The sequence below is a fragment of the Anomaloglossus baeobatrachus genome, chromosome 7 (assembly GCF_048569485.1).
Source record: "Anomaloglossus baeobatrachus isolate aAnoBae1 chromosome 7, aAnoBae1.hap1, whole genome shotgun sequence".
In the NCBI taxonomy this organism is placed as follows: Eukaryota; Metazoa; Chordata; class Amphibia; order Anura; family Aromobatidae; genus Anomaloglossus; species Anomaloglossus baeobatrachus.
The window spans coordinates 10,827,612-10,845,806 of NC_134359.1; the positions used below are offsets into that span (position 1 = coordinate 10,827,612).

Consider the following 18,195-nt stretch of genomic DNA (forward strand, 5'->3'; position numbering starts at 1 on the left):
ATGTACAGGAATATATCTACTACAATACTGCTCCCTATGTACAAGAATATAACTACTATAATACTGTCCCCTATGTACAAGAATATAACTACGATAATACTGCCCCTATGTACAGTAATATATCTACTATAATACTGCCCCTATGTACAAGAATATAACTACTATAATACAGCCTCTTGTAGACGTGGATGTGAAGTGTTGGGTCTTTTTTGATCAGCGCTGGTTTCTCTTCTCTGAGGCTCAGGACATCGGGGTCTGGACGTCGTGCTGTTTTCATCCTCGGCCCCCGATTCTCCCGGCCTCTCGTGCATTTTGCTTTATGCTATTAATATAAGATCCCATTTAACCCCTTAGATGTGGAATAAGCTGCGACACTTTCCGCTGCAGAAGCTTTTACTGTTTTATTCCCTAGAAATAAGTTAATACATTCACAAGGATAACACTGAGCCCCCCCGCGTCCGTGGAGCGACATCTGCGTCCGTTTTTCCCACCGTCTCGTAGCTCCCATCGGATTTCGCGTCTCACTAAAACGCTACTTGACAAGTCCTCGCACAAATTAAAATACTGCAGGAAGAAAAGGCCTTTTTCATTCCTTCTGGCCTCGGCTTGGCCGGGTTCCAGGGGTGACACATTGTCTGGGGTTCCCCGCCAACTGGAATGTGTTCTCCCTCCCAAAATCCTTATTCATTTCAGATGGGCTGGTTAACCCTTTAAGCGCTGGCCCATGGCTTGCAGGATATTAAGCACCGGAGAGATGAAGTCACAGGATTTGCAGTTTCTATTAAAAAAAAATTGTTTTATGGCTGATTCATTAAAAAATGAAGGAAAATGCAGATAAAAAGATACAAAAGCAAATCCTTGAGTGGTCCAGGTCCCTAAGAGAAGCAGTTTGTAATCGCGGCTGACCGTGTCATGTAGCACCAGGATTGATGGCGGGCGCCGTGTGTTGCGGACTGTGGTCGTCAGTGCGCAGCGGGTCCCGGTCCCGGGGCGGTATTTTCCGGCGCTGCTGCCTCTATATTGATGTATCGTCCTTGGTGTTGTGTACGCACCGAATCCCGATACTTATCGTTACATTTTCCCAGAGGGCATTGGCTTTCATAATGATAAGTTACAAATACTTAAAAAGTGCAATAGATTTGTGTGTCCTGGCACTTTAAGACCTTTAAGACCAGCAGCGCTGTGCTCCCTGGCAATGCAGGGGTTAACACCAAGCCCTCAGACCTTCTCCCCAATCTGCAGCCAAATGGCTTCACGCCCCCAGGGTCGATTCCTTCCTTCTTCCAATGTGAAAAGCTAAAAAGTGTCCATTCCTGATACAAAAACTTCAAAGAAACGTACCACATTATACAGGAATAAATACATCCACAGTCCGACAAGTGGGGGAGGGGCGACGCGCAGTCTGTGCCATCTCATCGGGGTATTGCCCCCCACCTCTGGCCGGACATCGTGGGCCCAGCCCTAACATCAAGTATAGGATGGGGCAGCCCCCAGGTCGCTGTGGGCACAGGACCGGCAGTGCTCATGCTCGGCAGTTCTGGCTATGCCCAGCTGTCACAAGATGACGCAGAACGGCCGGTGCGTGCCCGTCCCGCGGTCCCCGCGCCACTTGGTGTTCTTCTTCCGCTTCTGATTCTTCTCTGGAAGCTGCTGCCTGTGAAACATTGTAACAAGAGGAAAGGTCAACATTCCACAACATAGAATAAAGTATCAATCACGGGTAGCAAAGGGAGAACCTGAATATTGGGGTTTAGCTGCGGGACTAGAGATGGCACACTGAATATTGGGGTTTAGCTGCGGCAGTAGGGATAGCACACTGAATATTGGGGTTTAGCTGCGGCAGTAGGGATAGCACACTGAATATTGGGGTTTAGCTGCGGCAGTAGGGATAGCACACTGAATATTGGGGTTTAGCTGTGGCAGTAGGGATAGCACACTGAATATTGGGGTTTAGCTGCGGCACTAGAGATGGCACACTGAATATTGGGGTTTAGCTGCGGCAGTAGGGATAGCACACTGAATATTGGGGTTTAGCTGTGGGACTAGAGATGGCACACTGAATATTGGGGTTTAGTTGCGGCAGTAGGGATAGCACACTGAATATTAGGGTTTAGCTGCGGCAGTAGGGATAGCACACTGAATATTGGGGTTTAGCTGCGGCAGTAGGGATAGCACACTGAATATTAGGGTTTGGCTGCGGCAGTAGGGATAGCACACTGAATATTAGGGTTTGGCTGCGGCAGTAGGGATAGCACACTGAATATTAGGGTTTAGCTGCGGCAGTAGGGATAGCACACTGAATATTAGGGTTTAGCTGCGGCAGTAGAGATGGCACACTGAATATTGGGGTTTAGCTGCGGCAGTAGGGATAGCACACTGAATATTGGGGTTTAGCTGCGGGACTAGAGACGGCACACTGAATATTGGGGTTTAGCTGCGGCAATAGGGATAGCACACTGAATATTGGGGTTTAGCTGCGGGACTAGAGATGGCACACTGAATATTGGGGTTTAGCTGCAGCAGTAGGGATAGCACACTGAATATTGGGGTTTGGCTGCAGCAGTAGGGATAGCACACTGAATATTGGGGTTTAGCTGCGGCACTAGAGATGGCACACTGAATATTGGGGGTTAGCTGCGGCACTAGAGATGGCACACTGAATATTGGGGTTTAGCTGCGGCACTAGAAATGGCACAGTGAATATTGGGGGTTAGCTGCGGCACTAGAGATGGCACACTGAATATTGGGGGTTAGCTGCGGCACTAGAGATAGCACACTGAATATTGGGGTTTAGCTGCGGCACTAGAGATGGCACAGTGAATCTTGGGGTTTGGCTGTGGCATTAGGGATAGCACACTGAATATTGGGGTTTAGCTGCGGCACTAGAGATGGCACACTAAATATTGGGGTTTAGCTGCGGCACTAGAGATGGCACACTGAATATTGGGGGTTAGCTGCGGCACTAGAGATGGCACACTGAATATTGGGGTTTGGCTGCGGCAGTAGGGATAGCACACTGAATATTGGGGTTTGGCTGCGGCAGTAGGGATAGCACACTGAATATTGGGGTTTGGCTGCGGCAGTAGAGATGGCACACTGAATATTGGGGTTTAGCTGCGGCAGTAGAGATAGCACACTGAATATTGGGGTTGGGCTGTGGCATTAGGGATAGCACACTGAATATTGGGGTTTAGCTGCGCAGTAGAGATGGCACACTGAATATTGGGGTTTAGCTGCGGCAGTAGGGATAGCACACTGAATATTGGGGTTTGGCTGCGGCAGTAAGGATGGCACACTGAATATTGAGGTTTGGCTGCGGCAGTAGGGATAGCACACTGAATATTGGGGTTTAGCTGCGGGACTAGAGATGGCACACTGAATATTGGAGTTTAGCTGCGGCAGTAGGGATGGCACACTGAATATTGGGGTTGGGCTGTGGTAGTAGGGATAGCACACTGAATATTGGGGTGTAGCTGCGGCAGTAGGGATAGCACACTGAATATTGGGGTTTGGCTGCGGCAGTAGGGATAGCACACTGAATATTGGGGTTTGGCTGCGGCAGTAGGGATAGCACACTGAATATTAGGGTTTGGCTGCGGCAGTAGGGATAGCACACTGAATATTGGGGTTTAGCTGCGGCAGTAGGGATAGCACACTGAATATTGGGGTTTAGCTGCGGCAGTAGGGATAGCACACTGAATATTGGGGTTTAGCTGCGGCAGTAGGGATAGCACACTGAATATTGGGGTTTAGCTGCGGCAGTAGAGATAGCACACTGAATATTGGGGTTGGGCTGTGGCATTAGGGATAGCACACTGAATATTGGGGTTTAGCTGCGCAGTAGAGATGGCACACTGAATATTGGGGTTTAGCTGCGGCAGTAGGGATAGCACACTGAATATTGGGGTTTGGCTGCGGCAGTAAGGATGGCACACTGAATATTGAGGTTTGGCTGCGGCAGTAGGGATAGCACACTGAATATTGGGGTTTAGCTGCGGGACTAGAGATGGCACACTGAATATTGGAGTTTAGCTGCGGCAGTAGGGATGGCACACTGAATATTGGGGTTGGACTGTGGTAGTAGGGATAGCACACTGAATATTGGGGTGTAGCTGCGGCAGTAGGGATAGCACACTGAATATTGGGGTTTGGCTGCGGCAGTAGAGATGGCACACTGAATATTGGGGTTTAGCTGCGGGACTAGAGATGGCACACTGAATATTGGGGTTTAGCTGCGGCAGTAGGGATGGCACACTGAATATTGGGGTTTAGCTGCGGGACTAGAGATGGCACAGTGAATATTGGGGTTTAGCTGCGGCAGTAGGGATAGCACACTGAATATTGGGGTTTAGCTGCGGCAGTAGGGATAGCACACTGAATATTGGGGTTTAGCTGCGGGACTAGAGATGGCACACTGAATATTGGGATTTGGCAGTGGCAGTAGGGATAGCACACTGAATATTGGGGTTTGGCTGTGGTAGTAGAGATGGCACACTGAATATTGGGGTTTGGCTGTGGTAGTAGAGATGGCACACTGAATATTGGGGTTTAGCTGCGGCAGTAGGGATAGCACACTGAATATTAGGGTTTAGCTGCGGCAGTAGGGATAGCACACTGAATATTGGGGTTTAGCTGCGGCAGTAGGGATAGCACACTGAATATTGGGGTTTGGCTGCGGCAGTAGGGATAGCACACTGAATATTGGGGTTTAGTTGCAGCAGTAGGGATAGCACACTGAATATTGGGGTTTAGCTGCGGCAGTAGGGATGGCACACTGAATATTGGGGTTTAGCTGCGGCAGTAGGGATAGCACACTGAATATTGGGGTTTAGCTGCGGCAGTAGGGATAGCACACTGAATATTGGGGTTTGGCTGTGGCAGTAGGGATAGCACACTGAATATTGGGGTTTAGCTGTGGCACTAGAGATGGCACACTGAATATTGGGGGTTAGCTGTGGCACTAGAGATGGCACACTGAATATTGGGGTTTAGCTGCGGCAGTAGGGATGGCACACTGAATATTGGGGTTTAGCTGCGGCAGTAGGGATGAGACACTGAATATTGGGGTTTGGCTGTGGCAGTAGGGATAGCACACTGAATATTGGGGTTTGGCTGTGGCAGTAGGGATAGCACACTGAATATTGGGGTTTAGCTGTGGCACTAGAGATGGCACACTGAATATTGGGGGATAGCTGCGGCACTAGAGATGGCACACTGAATATTGAGGTTTGGCTGCGGCAGTAGGGATAGCACACTGAATATTGGGGTTTAGCTGCGGGACTAGAGATGGCACACTGAATATTGGAGTTTAGCTGCGGCAGTAGGGATAGCACACTGAATATTGGGGTTTGGCTGCGGCAGTAGGGATAGCACACTGAATATTAGGGTTTGGCTGCGGCAGTAGGGATAGCACACTGAATATTGGGGTTTAGCTGCGGCAGTAGGGATAGCACACTGAATATTGGGGTTTAGCTGCGGCAGTAGGGATAGCACACTGAATATTGGGGTTTAGCTGCGGCAGTAGGGATAGCACATTGAATATTGGGGTTTAGCTGCGGCAGTAGAGATAGCACACTGAATATTGGGGTTGGGCTGTGGCATTAGGGATAGCACACTGAATATTGGGGTTTAGCTGCGCAGTAGAGATGGCACACTGAATATTGGGGTTTAGCTGCGGCAGTAGGGATAGCACACTGAATATTGGGGTTTGGCTGTGGCAGTAAGGATGGCACACTGAATATTGAGGTTTGGCTGCGGCAGTAGGGATAGCACACTGAATATTGGGGTTTAGCTGCGAGACTAGAGATGGCACACTGAATATTGGAGTTTAGCTGCGGCAGTAGGGATGGCACACTGAATATTGGGGTTGGGCTGTGGTAGTAGGGATAGCACACTGAATATTGGGGTGTAGCTGCGGCAGTAGGGATAGCACACTGAATATTGGGGTTTGGCTGCGGCAGTAGAGATGGCACACTGAATATTGGGGTTTAGCTGCGGGACTAGAGATGGCACACTGAATATTGGGGTTTAGCTGCGGCAGTAGGGATGGCACACTGAATATTGGGGTTTAGCTGCGGGACTAGAGATGGCACAGTGAATATTGGGGTTTAGCTGCGGCAGTAGGGATAGCACACTGAATATTGGGGTTTAGCTGCGGCAGTAGGGATAGCACACTGAATATTGGGGTTTAGCTGCGGGACTAGAGATGGCACACTGAATATTGGGATTTGGCTGTGGCACTAAAGATGGCACACTGAATATTGGGGTTTGGCAGTGGCAGTAGGGATAGCACACTGAATATTGGGGTTTGGCTGTGGTAGTAGAGATGGCACACTGAATATTGGGGTTTGGCTGTGGTAGTAGAGATGGCACACTGAATATTGGGGTTTAGCTGCGGCAGTAGGGATAGCACACTGAATATTAGGGTTTAGCTGCGGCAGTAGGGATAGCACACTGAATATTGGGGTTTAGCTGCGGCAGTAGGGATAGCACACTGAATATTGGGGTTTGGCTGCGGCAGTAGGGATAGCACACTGAATATTGGGGTTTAGTTGCAGCAGTAGGGATAGCACACTGAATATTGGGGTTTAGCTGCGGCAGTAGGGATGGCACACTGAATATTGGGGTTTAGCTGCGGCAGTAGGGATAGCACACTGAATATTGGGGTTTAGCTGCGGCAGTAGGGATAGCACACTGAATATTGGGGTTTGGCTGTGGCAGTAGGGATAGCACACTGAATATTGGGGTTTAGCTGTGGCACTAGAGATGGCACACTGAATATTGGGGGTTAGCTGTGGCACTAGAGATGGCACACTGAATATTGGGGTTTAGCTGCGGCAGTAGGGATGGCACACTGAATATTGGGGTTTAGCTGCGGCAGTAGGGATGAGACACTGAATATTGGGGTTTGGCTGTGGCAGTAGGGATAGCACACTGAATATTGGGGTTTGGCTGTGGCAGTAGGGATAGCACACTGAATATTGGGGTTTAGCTGTGGCACTAGAGATGGCACACTGAATATTGGGGGATAGCTGCGGCACTAGAGATGGCACACTGAATATTGAGGTTTGGCTGCGGCAGTAGGGATAGCACACTGAATATTGGGGTTTAGCTGCGGGACTAGAGATGGCACACTGAATATTGGAGTTTAGCTGCGGCAGTAGGGATAGCACACTGAATATTGGGGTTTGGCTGCGGCAGTAGGGATAGCACACTGAATATTAGGGTTTGGCTGCGGCAGTAGGGATAGCACACTGAATATTGGGGTTTAGCTGCGGCAGTAGGGATAGCACACTGAATATTGGGGTTTAGCTGCGGCAGTAGGGATAGCACACTGAATATTGGGGTTTAGCTGCGGCAGTAGGGATAGCACACTGAATATTGGGGTTTAGCTGCGGCAGTAGAGATAGCACACTGAATATTGGGGTTGGGCTGTGGCATTAGGGATAGCACACTGAATATTGGGGTTTAGCTGCGCAGTAGAGATGGCACACTGAATATTGGGGTTTAGCTGCGGCAGTAGGGATAGCACACTGAATATTGGGGTTTGGCTGTGGCAGTAAGGATGGCACACTGAATATTGAGGTTTGGCTGCGGCAGTAGGGATAGCACACTGAATATTGGGGTTTAGCTGCGAGACTAGAGATGGCACACTGAATATTGGAGTTTAGCTGCGGCAGTAGGGATGGCACACTGAATATTGGGGTTGGGCTGTGGTAGTAGGGATAGCACACTGAATATTGGGGTGTAGCTGCGGCAGTAGGGATAGCACACTGAATATTGGGGTTTGGCTGCAGCAGTAGAGATGGCACACTGAATATTGGGGTTTAGCTGCGGGACTAGAGATGGCACACTGAATATTGGGGTTTAGCTGCGGCAGTAGGGATGGCACACTGAATATTGGGGTTTAGCTGCGGGACTAGAGATGGCACAGTGAATATTGGGGTTTAGCTGCGGCAGTAGGGATAGCACACTGAATATTGGGGTTTAGCTGCGGCAGTAGGGATAGCACACTGAATATTGGGGTTTAGCTGCGGGACTAGAGATGGCACACTGAATATTGGGGTTTGGCTGTGGCACTAGAGATGGCACACTGAATATTGGGGTTTGGCAGTGGCAGTAGGGATAGCACACTGAATATTGGGGTTTGGCTGTGGTAGTAGAGATGGCACACTGAATATTGGGGTTTGGCTGTGGTAGTAGAGATGGCACACTGAATATTGGGGTTTAGCTGCGGCAGTAGGGATAGCACACTGAATATTAGGGTTTAGCTGCGGCAGTAGGGATAGCACACTGAATATTGGGGTTTAGCTGCGGCAGTAGGGATAGCACACTGAATATTGGGGTTTGGCTGCGGCAGTAGGGATAGCACACTGAATATTGGGGTTTAGTTGCAGCAGTAGGGATAGCACACTGAATATTGGGGTTTAGCTGTGGCACTAGAGATGGCACACTGAATATTGGGGGTTAGCTGTGGCACTAGAGATGGCACACTGAATATTGGGGTTTAGCTGCGGCAGTAGGGATGGCACACTGAATATTGGGGTTTAGCTGCGGCAGTAGGGATGGGACACTGAATATTGGGGTTTGGCTGTGGCAGTAGGGATAGCACACTGAATATTGGGGTTTGGCTGTGGCAGTAGGGATAGCACACTGAATATTGGGGTTTAGCTGTGGCACTAGAGATGGCACACTGAATATTGGGGGTTAGCTGCGGCACTAGAGATGGCACACTGAATATTGAGGTTTGGCTGCGGCAGTAGGGATAGCACACTGAATATTGGGGTTTAGCTGCGGGACTAGAGATGGCACACTGAATATTGGAGTTTAGCTGCGGCAGTAGGGATGGCACACTGAATATTGGGGTTGGGCTGTGGTAGTAAGGATAGCACACTGAATATTGGGGTGTAGCTGCGGCAGTAGGGATAGCACACTGAATATTGGGGTTTGGCTGCGGCAGTAGAGATGGCACACTGAATATTGGGGTTTAGCTGCGGGACTAGAGATGGCACACTGAATATTGGGGTTTAGCTGCGGCAGTAGGGATGGCACACTGAATATTGGGGTTTAGCTGCGGCAGTAGGGATAGCACACTGAATATTAAGGTTTAGCTGCGGGACTAGAGATGGCACACTGAATATTGGGGTTTGGCTGTGGCACTAGAGATGGCACACTGAATATTGGGGTTTGGCAGTGGCAGTAGGGATAGCACACTGAATATTGGGGTTTGGCTGTGGTAGTAGAGATGGCACACTGAATATTGGGGTTTGGCTGTGGTAGTAGAGATGGCACACTGAATATTGGGGTTTAGCTGCGGCAGTAGGGATAGCACACTGAATATTAGGGTTTAGCTGCGGCAGTAGGGATAGCACACTGAATATTGGGGTTTAGCTGCGGCAGTAGGGATAGCACACTGAATATTGGGGTTTGGCTGCGGCAGTAGGGATAGCACACTGAATATTGGGGTTTAGTTGCAGCAGTAGGGATAGCACACTGAATATTGGGGTTTAGCTGCGGCAGTAGGGATGGCACACTGAATATTGGGGTTTAGCTGCGGCAGTAGGGATAGCACACTGAATATTGGGGTTTAGCTGTGGCACTAGAGATGGCACACTGAATATTGGGGGTTAGCTGTGGCACTAGAGATGGCACACTGAATATTGGGGTTTAGCTGCGGCAGTAGGGATGGCACACTGAATATTGGGGTTTAGCTGCGGCAGTAGGGATGGGACACTGAATATTGGGGTTTGGCTGTGGCAGTAGGGATAGCACACTGAATATTGGGGTTTGGCTGTGGCAGTAGGGATAGCACACTGAATATTGGGGTTTAGCTGTGGCACTAGAGATGGCACACTGAATATTGGGGGTTAGCTGTGGCACTAGAGATGGCACACTGAATATTGGGGTTTAGCTGCGGCAGTAGGGATGGCACACTGAATATTGGGGTTTAGCTGCGGCAGTAGGGATGGGACACTGAATATTGGGGTTTGGCTGTGGCAGTAGGGATAGCACACTGAATATTGGGGTTTGGCTGTGGCAGTAGGGATAGCACACTGAATATTGGGGTTTAGCTGTGGCACTAGAGATGGCACACTGAATATTGGGGGTTAGCTGCGGCACTAGAGATGGCACACTGAATATTGGAGTTTAGCTGCGGCAGTTGGGATAGCACACTGAATATTGGGGTTTAGCTGCGGCAGTAGGGATAGCACACTGAATATTGGGGTTTGGCTGCGGCAGTAGGGATAGCACACTGAATATTGGGGTTTAGTTGCAGCAGTAGGGATGGCACACTGAATATTGGGGTTTAGCTGCGGCAGTAGGGATAGCACACTGAATATTGGGGGTTAGCTGCGGCACTAGAGATGGCACACTGAATATTGGAGTTTAGCTGCGGCAGTAGGGATAGCACACTGAATATTGGGGTTTAGCTGCGGCAGTAGGGATAGCACACTGAATATTGGGGTTTGGCTGCGGCAGTAGGGATAGCACACTGAATATTGGGGTTTAGTTGCGGCAGTAGGGATAGCACTCTGAATATTGGGGTTTAGTTGCGGCAGTAGGGATAGCACTCTGAATATTGGGGTTTAGTTGCGGCAGTAGGGATAGCACTCTGAATATTGGGGTTTAGCTGCGGCAGTGGGGATAGCACTCTGAATATTGGGGTTTAGCTGCGGCAGTAGAGATGGCACATTGAATATTGGGGTTGGGCTGTGGCAGTAGGGATAGCACACTGAATATTGGGTTTTAGTTGCAGCAGTAGGGATAGCACACTGAATATTGGGGTTTAGCTGCGGCAGTAAGGATAGCACACTGAATATTGGGGGTTAGCTGCGGCACTAGAGATGGCACACTGAATATTGGAGTTTAGCTGCGGCAGTAGGGATAGCACACTGAATATTGGGATTTAGCTGCGGCAGTAGGGATAGCACACTGAATATTGGGGTTTGGCTGCGGCAGTAGGGATATCACACTGAATATTGGGGTTTAGCTGCGGCCGTAGGGATAGCACTCTGAATATTGGGGTTTAGCTGCGGCAGTAGGGATAGCACACTGAATATTGGGGTTGGGCTGTGGCATTAGGGATAGCACACTGAATATTGGGGTTTAGCTGAGGCAGTAGAGATGGCACACTGAATATTGGGGTTTAGCTGCGGCAGTAGAGATGGCACATTGAATATTGGGGTTGGGCTGTGGCAGTAGGGATAGCACACTGAATATTGGGTTTTAGTTGCAGCAGTAGGGATAGCACACTGAATATTGAGGTTTAGCTGCGGCAGTAGGGATAGCACACTGAATATTGGGGGTTAGCTGCGGCACTAGAGATGGCACACTGAATATTGGAGTTTAGCTGCGGCAGTAGGGATAGCACACTGAATATTGGGATTTAGCTGCGGCAGTAGGGATAGCACACTGAATATTGGGGTTGGGCTGTGGCATTAGGGATAGCACACTGAATATTGGGGTTTAGCTGAGGCAGTAGAGATGGCACACTGAATATTGGGGTTTAGTTGCGGCAGTAGGTAGGGATAGCACTCTGAATATTGGGGTTTAGCTGCGGCAGTAGGGATAGCACACTGAATATTGGGGTTGGGCTGTGGCATTAGGGATAGCACACTGAATATTGGGGTTTAGCTGAGGCAGTAGAGATGGCACACTGAATATTGGGGTTTAGTTGCGGCAGTAGGTAGGGATAGCACTCTGAATATTGGGGTTTAGCTGCGGCAGTAGGGATAGCACACTGAATATTGGAGTTGGGCTGTGGCATTAGGGATAGCACACTGAATATTGGGATTTAGCTGAGGCAGTAGAGATGGCACACTGAATATTGGGGTTCAGTTGCAGCAGTAGGGATAGCACACTGAATATTGGGGTTGGGCTGTGGCATTAGGGATAGCACACTGAATATTGGGGTTTAGCTAAGGCAGTAGAGATGGCACACTGAATATTGGGGTTCAGTTGCAGCAGTAGGGATAGCACACTGAATATTGGGGGTTAGCTGTGGCACTAGAGATGGCACACTGAATATTGGGGTTTAGCTGCGGCAGTAGGGATCGCACACTGAATATTGGGGTTGGGCTGTGGCAGTAGGGATCGCACACTGAATATTGGGGTTGGGCTGTGGCAGTAGGGATGGCACACTGAATATTGGGGTTTAGTTGCAGCAGTAGGGATAGCACACTGAATATTGGAGTTTAGCTGCGGCAGTAGGGATGGCACACTGAATATTGGAGTTTAGCTGCGGCAGTAGGGATGGCACACTGAATATTGGGGTTGGGCTGTGGCAGTAGGGATCGCACACTGAATATTGGGGTTGGGCTGTGGCAGTAGGGATCGCATACTGAATATTGGGGTTTAGTTGCAGCAGTAGGGATCGCACATTGTGGTGAAAATACAGGATAGAAGGTTTATACAAGAGTCACACGGATGGAGGAAGCAGAAACCAGAGCAGGTTTAAAGGGAAGAAGTAGCAGAGCTGGGAATGTAGCAGTGAGAAAGGGGCTGAACTGAGCATGGTCTCACCTGATCACCCTGACCAGGTCGTGGAAGGCTTTGTCCACGTTCTGAGGTGGATCCTTGGCGCTTGTTTCAATATAAGGAATCTGGAATCCAAAACACAATAAGACTCTAACCTTGAGACATTGTCATAGAAAAAGGAGCAATTCTGCAAAAAGTTTACTTCTAAAAATCTTTTCTCGTTTTGTGTATACAGCTCCCATGCAATGCCATGCGTCCCCCGTGTAGCTCCTGTATGCATCTCTGCCATATTTCTTGCTCGCTTTGCAAATGTATGTATTCAAGCAATAAATAGGTAATATCCCCCCACTCTGCACAGTGTAGGATCTCTGCTTGTTGTCACGCAGTGCAAAAGATGAGTGCACTTGACACGTGAACAGGCGATCGTAATTTTAGCCCCTGTGTGCCGCTCTGCAGCTCCTTCCCATTTTAGGGGAGAGGTTTGAGGGGGCTGGGTTTATAAAGGTGAGGGTGGGCTTCCTGTTACTGGGAAGCTTCTGCTGCAGCTGGTATCCTCACAGCCAGACGCAGCATTGTCCGGAGGGGTGGTCCACGCACACTACATAGCACTCGCCCCCACCCTGCACTTACGTTGTGTTTTACCGCCATCTCTTTCCCTTGATCACTTGATATTTTTCTTAAGTGCATCAGGTCAACTTTGTTTGCCACCAAAATCATCGGGAAAGATTCTCTGCAAAAAATAAAAACAAAGCGTTCACTTCCAAATGCCAAGTATCAGAGGATAGGTAAAGGGATACAATACCGCTAATTACATTGATACAATTCCTGTAATTGAGGCATCCGGTGGATATAAAGAATCCGCCTCATTCCACAGATTATAGTAAGCAATATATCTGGATCCTCGGGATCCGGTGGATCTCCTCCGGCTGCCGATCTGCCTTCTCACCTGTCTTTGACCCTGAGGATGAGTTGATGAAAACGATCCACGTGTTCGAAGCTCGCCTTGTCCGTGACCGAGAACACGATGAGGAAGCCATCGCCGGTCCTCATGTACTGCTCCCGCATGGCGCTGAACTCCTCCTGCCCGGCCGTGTCCAGCACTGGAGAGACAGGACGTCACATCAATATTCACCCATCATCTCCCGCAACATTCTAGCATTATTTACAAACAAACTGTGGCGTCCAATAAGATTCTCACAATGAGTATGTGGCATTAGGACTTTATATTATCCCCCCTCACCACCGAGACCGGGCCGAACATCCCCTGCCCCCTCCGGGCCACCAACTGCGCCCCTGCTGGGATGTGCTGACAAATACTGCATCAGGTTCATGAAAGAATTAGCGACATTGTCTATGAGGAAGTCTGGAAGCTCCTGCGTCATTGGGCCTGAGATTAGTAATCTGTCCTTCCCCCATGCTTTACACTGCAGCAGCCAGCTCCTGCATCATTGGGGTTGAGAATAGTAATCTGTCCTTCCCCCATGCTTTACACTGCAGCAGCCAGCTCCTGCATCATTGGGGTTGAGAATAGTAATCTGTCCTTCCCCCATGCTTTACACTGCAGCAGCCAGCTCCTGCATCATTGGGCCTGAGAATAGCAATCTGTCCTTCCCCCATGCTTTACACTGCAGCCGCCAGCTCCTGCGTCATTGGGCCTGAGAATAGTAATCTGTCCTCCCCCCATGCTTTACACTGCAGTAACCAGCTCCTGCATCATTGGGCCTGAGAATAGTAATCTGTCCTTCCCCCATGCTTTACACTGCAGCAGCCGCTCCTGCGTCATTGGGCCTGAGAATAGCAATCTGTCCTCCCCCCATGCTTTACACTGCAGCAGCCAGCTCCTGCATCATTGGGGCGGAAAATAGCAATCTGTCTTTCCCCCATGCTTTACACTGCAGCAGCCAGCTTCTGCATCATTGAGGTTGAGAATAGTAATCTGTCCTTCCCCCCATACTTTACACTGCAGTAGCCAGCTTCTGCATCATTGGGGTTGAGAATAGTAATCTGTCCTCCCCCCATGCTTTACACTGCAGTAGCCAGCTCCTGCGTCATTGGGGCTGAGAATAGTAATCTGTCCTCCCCCCATGCTTTACACTGCAGTAGCCAGCTCCTGTGTCATTGGGGCTGAGATTAGTAATCTGTCCTTCCCCCATGCTTTACACTGCAGTAGTCAGCTCCTGTGTCATTGGGGCTGAGATTAGTAATCTGTCCTTCCCCCATGCTTTACACTGCAGTAGCCAGCTCCTGTGTCATTGGGGCTGAGATTAGTAATCTGTCCTTCCCCCATGCTTTACACTGCAGTAACCAGCTCCTGCATCATTGGGGTTGAGAATAGTAATCTGTCCTCCCCCCATGCTTTATACTGCAGTAGCCAGCTCCTGCATCATTGGGGTTGAGAATAGTAATCTGTCCTTCCCCCATGCTTTACACTGCAGTAGCCAGCTCCTACATCATTGGGGTTGAGAATAGTAATCTGTCCTTCCCCCATGCTTTACACTGCAGCAGCCAGCTCCTGCATCATTGGGGTTGAGAATAGTAATCTGTCCTTCCCCCATGCTTTACACTGCAGCAGCCAGCTCCTGCATCATTGGGGTTGAGAATAGTAATCTGTCCTTCCCCCATGCTTTACACTGCAGCAGCCAGCTCCTGCATCATTGGGCCTGAGAATAGCAATCTGTCCTTCCCCCATGCTTTACACTGCAGCCGCCAGCTCCTGCGTCATTGGGCCTGAGAATAGTAATCTGTCCTCCCCCCATGCTTTACACTGCAGTAACCAGCTCCTGCATCATTGGGCCTGAGAATAGTAATCTGTCCTTCCCCCATGCTTTACACTGCAGCAGCCGCTCCTGCGTCATTGGGCCTGAGAATAGCAATCTGTCCTCCCCCCATGCTTTACACTGCAGCAGCCAGCTCCTGCATCATTGGGGCGGAAAATAGCAATCTGTCTTTCCCCCATGCTTTACACTGCAGCAGCCAGCTTCTGCATCATTGAGGTTGAGAATAGTAATCTGTCCTTCCCCCCATACTTTACACTGCAGTAGCCAGCTTCTGCATCATTGGGGTTGAGAATAGTAATCTGTCCTCCCCCCATGCTTTACACTGCAGTAGCCAGCTCCTGCGTCATTGGGGCTGAGAATAGTAATCTGTCCTCCCCCCATGCTTTACACTGCAGTAGCCAGCTCCTGTGTCATTGGGGCTGAGATTAGTAATCTGTCCTTCCCCCATGCTTTACACTGCAGTAGTCAGCTCCTGTGTCATTGGGGCTGAGATTAGTAATCTGTCCTTCCCCCATGCTTTACACTGCAGTAGCCAGCTCCTGTGTCATTGGGGCTGAGATTAGTAATCTGTCCTTCCCCCATGCTTTACACTGCAGTAACCAGCTCCTGCATCATTGGGGTTGAGAATAGTAATCTGTCCTCCCCCCATGCTTTATACTGCAGTAGCCAGCTCCTGCATCATTGGGGTTGAGAATAGTAATCTGTCCTTCCCCCATGCTTTACACTGCAGTAGCCAGCTCCTACATCATTGGGGCTGAGAATAGTAATCTGTCCTCCCCCCATGCTTTACACTGCAGTAGCCAGCTCCTGTGTCATTGGGGCTGAGATTAGTAATCTGTCCTTCCCCCATGCTTTACACTGCAGTAGCCAGCTCCTGTGTCATTGGGGCTGAGATTAGTAATCTGTCCTTCCCCCATGCTTTACACTGCAGTAGTCAGCTCCTGTGTCATTGGGGCTGAGATTAGTAATCTGTCCTTCCCCCATGCTTTACACTGCAGTAGCCAGCTCCTGTGTCATTGGGGCTGAGATTAGTAATCTGTCCTTCCCCCATGCTTTACACTGCAGTAGTCAGCTCCTGTGTCATTGGGGCTGAGATTAGTAATCTGTCCTTCCCCCATGCTTTACACTGCAGTAGCCAGCTCCTGTGTCATTGGGGCTGAGATTAGTAATCTGTCCTTCCCCCATGCTTTACACTGCAGTAACCAGCTCCTGCATCATTGGGGTTGAGAATAGTAATCTGTCCTTCCCCCATGCTTTATACTGCAGTAGCCAGCTCCTGCATCATTGGGGTTGAGAATAGTAATCTGTCCTCCCCCCATGCTTTACACTGCAGCAGCCAGCTCCTGCATCATTGGGGTTGAGAATAGTAATCTGTCCTCCCCCCATGCTTTACACTGCAGTAACCAGCTCCTGCATCATTGGGGTTGAGAATAGTAATCTGTCCTCCCCCCATGTTTTATACTGCAGTAGCCAGCTCCTGCATCATTGGGGTTGAGAATAGTAATCTGTCCTTCCCCCATGCTTTATACTGCAGTAGCCAGCTCCTGCATCATTGGGGTTGAGAATAGTAATCTGTCCTCCCCCCATGTTTTATACTGCAGTAGCCAGCTCCTGCGTCATTGGGGTTGAGAATAGTAATCTGTCCTTCCCCCATGCTTTACACTGCAGCAGCCAGCTCCTGCATCATTGGGGATGAGAATAGTAATCTGTCTTTCCCCCATGCTTTACACTGCAGCAGCCAGCTCCTGCGTCATTGGGGTTGAGAATAGTAATCTGTCCTTCCCCCATGCTTTACACTGCAGCAGCCAGCTCCTGCGTCATTGGGGTTGAGAATAGTAATCTGTCCTTCCCCCATGCTTTACACTGCAGTAACCAGCTCCTGCATCATTGGGGTTGAGAATAGTAATCTGTCCTCCCCCCATGCTTTATACTGCAGTAGCCAGCTCCTGCATCATTGGGGTTGAGAATAGTAATCTGTCCTCCCCCCATGCTTTACACTGCAGTAGCCAGCTCCTGCATCATTGGGGTTGAGAATAGTAATCTGTCCTTCCCCCATGCTTTACACTGCAGTAACCAGCTCCTGCATCATTGGGGTTGAGAATAGTAATCTGTCCTTCCCCCATGCTTTACACTGCAGTAACCAGCTCCTGCATCATTGGGGTTGAGAATAGTAATCTGTCTTTCCCCCATGCTTTACACTGCAGTAGCCAGCTCCTGCATCATTGGGGTTGAGAATAGTAATCTGTCCTCCCCCCATGCTTTACACTGCAGTAGCCAGCTCCTGCGTCATTGGGGTTGAGAATAGTAATCTGTCCTTCCCCCATGCTTTACACTGCAGTAACCAGCTCCTGCATCATTGGGGTTGAGAATAGTAATCTGTCCTTCCCCCCATACTTTACACTGCAGTAGCCAGCTCCTGCATCATTGGGGTTGAGAATAGCAATCTGTCCTTCCCCCATGCTTTACACTGCAGTAACCAGCTCCTGCATCATTGGGGTTGAGAATAGTAATCTGTCCTCCCCCATGCTTTACACTGCAGTAGCCAGCTCCTGCATCATTGGGGTTGAGAATAGTAATCTGTCCTCCCCCCATGCTTTACACTGCAGTAACCAGCTCCTGCATCATTGGGGTTGAGAATAGTAATCTGTCCTCCCCCCATGCTTTACACTGCAGCAGCCAGCTCCTGCATCATTCGGGCTGAGAATAGTAATCTGTCCTTCCCCCATGCTTTACACTGCAGCAGCCAGCTCCTGCATCATTGGGGTTGAGAATAGTAATCTGTCCTCCCCCCATGCTTTACACTGCAGCAGCCAGCTCCTGCGTCATTGGGGTTGAGAATAGTAATCTGTCCTTCCCCCATGCTTTACACTGCAGTAGCCAGCTCCTGTGTCATTGGGGTTGAGAATAGTAATCTGTCCTCCCCCCATGCTTTACACTGCAG

At 49.6% G+C, this 18,195-nt stretch overlaps 1 protein-coding gene across 2 annotated transcripts in view; it reads right to left on the minus strand.

The window, feature by feature from the left end:
* Positions 1–386: 386 nt before the first annotated feature.
* Positions 387–18,195, minus strand: part of MRAS (muscle RAS oncogene homolog) — a 63,107-nt gene continuing 45,298 nt past the window's right edge. For both annotated transcript variants that reach the window (XM_075317028.1, XM_075317027.1), the window contains exons 3-6: positions 13,424–13,577; positions 13,108–13,207; positions 12,523–12,602; positions 387–1,654 (exon numbers count right to left, since the gene is read on the minus strand). In XM_075317028.1, coding sequence (XP_075173143.1) covers positions 1,555–1,654; positions 12,523–12,602; positions 13,108–13,207; positions 13,424–13,577 — 434 coding nt within the window. In that variant the 3' untranslated portion in view covers positions 387–1,554. The remainder of the gene's footprint in view (positions 1,655–12,522; positions 12,603–13,107; positions 13,208–13,423; positions 13,578–18,195) is intronic.